This window comes from Triticum dicoccoides, chromosome 7B (assembly GCF_002162155.2).
Source record: "Triticum dicoccoides isolate Atlit2015 ecotype Zavitan chromosome 7B, WEW_v2.0, whole genome shotgun sequence".
Taxonomy (NCBI): domain Eukaryota; kingdom Viridiplantae; phylum Streptophyta; class Magnoliopsida; order Poales; family Poaceae; genus Triticum; species Triticum dicoccoides.
The window spans coordinates 136399469-136404695 of record NC_041393.1 but is presented as its reverse complement, the minus strand read 5'-3'; the positions used below and the strand labels follow the sequence as shown (position 1 = coordinate 136404695).

Here is a 5227-nt window from a genome sequence, read left to right as displayed (position 1 = left end):
CATGGAAGCATATGCCGATGGACGCGTGCGTGTTATATAGGTTAATAGAATTACAATACGGCGGCAGGTAGTTAGTAGTCTGGACCCCTAGGTGAAGCTATACAAAGATAAAGATCATCTCTAATTACCTGAGATGCACAACACCAACACACACACACACACACACACACACACACACACACACACACACACAAGTTGTCACGTACACAGACACATGTATAGCTTAGCTTAGAGGTCAAGTCTACTAACTACGTGCCGCCATATTGTAATTCTGTTAACCTATATAACATGCATGCGTTTGTGCTGATTGGCATACGCTTCCAGGCAATTCTGTTAACCTATATAACACGCATGCGTTTGTGCTGATTGGCATACGCTTCCAGGCATAGAACTTTACGGTGTGTGACTGAAGTTGTTAGCAGTCCATGTTTCCTTGCGGTGTTGGCAAGTTACTACTCCCATTGTAGTGTCAAAACGCTCTTATATTATAGGAAGGTGTGAGTACAACATAGCAGCTAGTAGAAGTGTAGAACTAGACATATATATTACTCAAACAAGGGAATTGCACATAGCGTTCTCCAAGTTTATGTCATCTTTATTTGTCCAGACTTTCTTCTAAATTGTGGTTCAGTTTCCGCCAAGCAAGCAAAAGGACCACCACAAAGCAGACCGCTATGCAACATGTGGCTTCATTTTGTCCTCTATTTACACCTACTAATTTCTACTGTCATAACTGCAATATACAAGTGATTTCTAGCCATGCACATGAATCACTTCACCAAGGACAAGTATCTACTCCATTGTGAAAGGAGGAGAAAGAGGGGTCAGTGTTACGACAGAGAGGGCATCTTCATCCATAGCTCTTCTCTGAGTTATTAAACAGGGCCATGTGTTTCCATTTGTGAGGTGCAGAGCAAATAAATCCCCAGTGCCGATGATGTTAAGCCAGCGAAGATCCCCGGTAGTAGCTTCACTACAGCTTCCGCCGGTGACAACTCTTCTGTTTATATGGGTCTTAAGCTGTAAGTACTTGATACACGCTGCAGTTAGCTACTCTGTTTCTGAGATATAATCCTTTCAGCAAAACACCGTTACCACCATACAATGATGAATATCATCGTTATTTTTGGAAGGGGGGCATGCAACAGCAGATACTGATATAGCTAACATGACGGCACTCCAGAAACATGTCTCTTTTTTCGACGGTAACAAGGATGGCATCATTACTCCTACAGAAACATTTGAAGGTGATTGTGCTTAACTGCTTATGCAAAACATTCTGTAAAAACATGTTATCGTTCAGAGTTTAGACTCACATGTATCTGCCTTTTCTTTTGATAGAAAGCATGTTTACTGTTTGTGGAGCAGAAATTAAGTTCAATTAGATCGCTTGTAAATATAGAAAGCAAATTCAGATGCTCCGCTTGTGCCATATAACAGAAAGAAAATTCTAAGGCATGTTAAGTTAATTTGTTTGCCGTGTTTGTATCTTCTTGATTTTGACTAACTATATTTGGGACAAGGGCTAACATTAAATTTTCCTTTTAGCACAACTATGACATGTAACTAATTATGATCTGCTGATGTTAAAAAATCAATTTTAAATATGCCTAAATTACCACTGCATGGCCCATGTGTAACTTGTTACTTCAAGATTTCTCGGGTAGTAGCTGTCAGTGCGTTTTCGATTGAGGCATACAGACTTACCTTTCAAGGTGCAGTAAGGGCACAAACCTCTGGTTAGGGCGGCGACTTAGGGCTAGAGCCTAATCTCCTTTTATGTTTATTGGTAATTTGATGGAAAATATATAAATAAGCATAGAGGGATTTTGATCCCTCAAAAAAAAAGCTAGGGATTTCAAAAAGGAAATTCTTAAGCTGAATCTGAAGGATAAGGGAAGCACTAACAAACTTGAAAATAAGCTAAACAGACTGATACTATCCTGATTTGAGCATTAAAGAGACTTGATGATGGTGGCCCATACTCCTTATCCTTGCGCCGAGGGATATATGCTGGGTCCCACGTGGCAGAACTATTCTGTTCATATATATTTATTGTTATGACAAAATATTTTATCATGTAGGATTTGTTGCAATTGGTTGTGATGCTGCATATTCTAGAGACTCTGCCTCCTCCGTGCATGCTGCCCTCGGTCCTATAACAAGCCCGGTATGACTACCTCACAGACATCCATGTGCGCACACAGACAATGAACTTAATACTTAAAATTCGTTGTTCAATTCAGGTTGATGCACCATTGCCCCACATTAATATTCACATAGACCTAATCCACAGAGCAATGCATGGAAGTGATACAGGTGCATTAGATGCCAAAGGAAGGTAATTCAAATCGCCTACTTATGTATGTGCATATCTGGTAAATATCACCATGCATGCTATAAAGCAAAAGAAACATGGAAGTGATACAGCTAATTTTTATTATTAATTTATTCAAATTTATACATATACTAAACATGTCAAGCTGTAGATTTGTTCCCCGAAAATTCGAGGAAATATTCAGAAAAAATGCAAAAGTCAGACCAGATGCGCTGACATCCTCAGAGGTGGAAGAGATGATCCTAGCAAATCGAGATCCACTAGACCCTCGATCATGGTAATTTTCGTTGGAACTTTTGGTTATTTGTTAATTGCATTCTTGTGAACCAATGGAGGCATGCAGCATGATTCTATCACGTAGGTTCTCATGCCAACTAGAAATGTTTCCTTTGGAACGGCATGTAAGAAAGTCAATGGAGGGATCAAATTATGAGTTATGGATTTTAAATTCGACTAAGTTTGCATTTCTAATAAATATAGGTCGGCGCCTGTAAATGAGTGGGGGCTGACATATAAGCTCGCAAGTGATAAGGATGGTTTTCTTCACAAGGATAGTGTAAGAGGTATATATGATGGAAGTGTGTTTGTCAAGTTGGAGGAAAAGAGGAGGTCCCTTCGGAGTGAAGTATGATGGGCGCGCTACACCATTGTGTGTTTGCACAACATTTGGGAAACCTATGTGTTCATATAGTTGTCAAATATGATGTGTATTGTTCAAGTGTACTTGACTGATTTTTATAAGGAAACATAGTGTGCCAACTAGCTGGTAGAATACGATATTTACTGTTAAGAAATGTGTTTACGTTGTAAGTCACACGTCAATTTGTAAACTACAATTGTTTATTGTTTATTGCACTGTCATCATAGCTATAGTTAGCTTGATCAAGTACCATTTTCAATCCATAATATCCTACCAAATTCACACCTGCTCTCATTTACAGATCCTTTATCCACTGATACTAGTGTTGACTTGATTTTTGAAAATCAGGAAAATCCGATATGTGGCCTACATAGTATGCTTCCTGAATGGAAAAGGTTTAGTTTTCAACTTACTTTCGACTAACAATCCCATGAGATGAATGCCCATCTCCACTCTTGACAAGTCATTAACAGCGACAGAAATAAAATATTTGTAGACTGTCCCCTTGGCTAACTAATATTTGAGGTTGGTTTGTGCTATACGTGGAGAGGCAAGAAAAAATTCTGCATATATTAGTACTAGACTAATAGTTGTGCTAAAACCATCTCATCTGCACCCTCCACCAGTCCACCGTCATATACGGTTAAATGTACCGCCCAGGCTGTTTTGGGTTTGCTTTGACCTGGATTAATCCGAATATTGTGCTTATGTCAACGCCTCCTGGTCAGCCATGCTTCAGGTTGTCATGTCGCCATATGCAACACAAAAGAAATGACAGGGAAAAAAATAAAGGGCAGTGGGGGCACACCTGTCATTCTCTCGCATTCTTCTTCTTTCTCTTACCCTTCCCATCTTCTCTTCTCGCATTTCTTACCAGTTGCCACAGCGACCAATGGATGTCCTTTCTTCTTCCCTGCTCTGATTTTACACACACACACACACACACACACACACACACACACACACACACACACACAATCAGCAAATGGCTTCATGCCAATATGATTAACCATGTCCTGAAATAATACATCCCAGTCCCGCATTCCGTCGAACACCTCATGAGCGACCACCATCTGTCCATCTGAATCAGAGAATGCTGTTAATTACTCTAGATGGCATTGGACCTGCACCCAGACGTCGGCAGGTTAGCACGTACCTTCGTGCACGGCTGGTGAACCGTCAGTCAGATCGGCACAACCACGAGCCGTGATCAGGGACGGCAGGTACTCTGGTCACTACTGGAGAAAACCGTTCGAGGCAAATAGCTAGGCCATACCGGAGCAAGGGCAAGCGAATGTAGATGGTAAAAGCTTCGTGGTGCCGGAGATTCTTGGACATGACTGTTCTTGGTGCAGTAGTTGATCATGGGAAATGGCGGTGTGGAGCTAGAGGCTGGGTTCGAGCACGTCAGCGAACCCCCGCGTGGCGCAGGCGTGCCAATCCGCGCGGCGAGCCTAGCTTTTCTGAGGGACAGACGTCTGCACGGCATGGGCGTGGAGGCGGACGAGATCGCCGGATGGCGGCGCTGGCAGGAGACCCTACAGGCCGGGCGCCCCTATATCTCGCATTCAGCGACAGTTTTTTTTTTGACCCTCGCTGAAGGGGAGGGCCAATTGGGCCGGCCCAGGCGCGCGAGAGGCCAAAACCTCTTTCTTACTTTCCTTATTCACGTTTTCTGAGTTCGTTTTTGCTTTATTTTTTATTTTGTCTACATTAAAACTTCTATATATTAAAAAAACTACAAAAAACGTTTGAAAAATGTTGACAAAGCATTTGAAAAATGTTAAATATGTATATAGGAAATGTTGATCACGTATATGAAAAATGTATCAAAAATGATGTTTATGAAAAAAAAATGATCTTGTATTTAGAAAATGTTAGTCAAAATTTTAAAAATTGTTGACCATGTATTAGAAAAATGTTAGTCAAGTATTTGAAAAAAGTTAATCAAACATTTTAAAAATGTTAATCAAGCACTTGACAAATGCTAAACATGTATAGAAAAAATGTTGACCATGTATTTACAAAATGATGATTTTTTATTATCTTGAATATAAAAATGTCAAGCATTTGAAGACATGTTAAACAGTTATTTAAAAATGGAATCAAGCATTTGAAATTTGTTAAATGTGTATAAAAATGTTTACCATTTATTAATAAAATGACGAATATTTTCGATGATGTATATAAATGTTAACAAAAAATTTAAAAAATGCTAAACAAGTATTTTAAAAATGTAGAATGTGTAT

The 5227-nt window shown here is 39.8% G+C and overlaps 1 protein-coding gene across 1 annotated transcript; it reads left to right on the top strand.

Moving 5' to 3' along the window:
- Positions 1 to 766: 766 nt before the first annotated feature.
- On the top strand, positions 767 to 3224 carry LOC119341596 (probable peroxygenase 4). The gene is made up of 6 exons (XM_037613470.1): positions 767 to 1022; positions 1134 to 1247; positions 2085 to 2170; positions 2247 to 2341; positions 2490 to 2615; positions 2819 to 3224. The coding sequence occupies exons 1-6, from the start codon at positions 935 to 937 to the stop codon at positions 2967 to 2969; spliced, it is 660 nt and encodes a 219-aa protein (XP_037469367.1). The 5' UTR covers positions 767 to 934; the 3' UTR covers positions 2970 to 3224.
- The last annotated feature ends 2003 nt before the right edge of the window (positions 3225 to 5227 follow it).

What these genes read in the sequence shown, in the direction of transcription:
- LOC119341596 (XM_037613470.1), top strand. Translation starts at nt 935, where the DNA reads ATGATGTTAAGCCAGCGAAGATCCCCGGTAGTAGCTTCACTACAGCTT. An exon ending in GCATTAGATGCCAAAGGAAG is followed by an intron (nt 2,342 to 2,489) that starts GTAATTCAAATC and finishes GTCAAGCTGTAG; the next exon opens with ATTTGTTCCCCGAAAATTCG. An exon ending in CCACTAGACCCTCGATCATG is followed by an intron (nt 2,616 to 2,818) that starts GTAATTTTCGTT and finishes TAATAAATATAG; the next exon opens with GTCGGCGCCTGTAAATGAGT.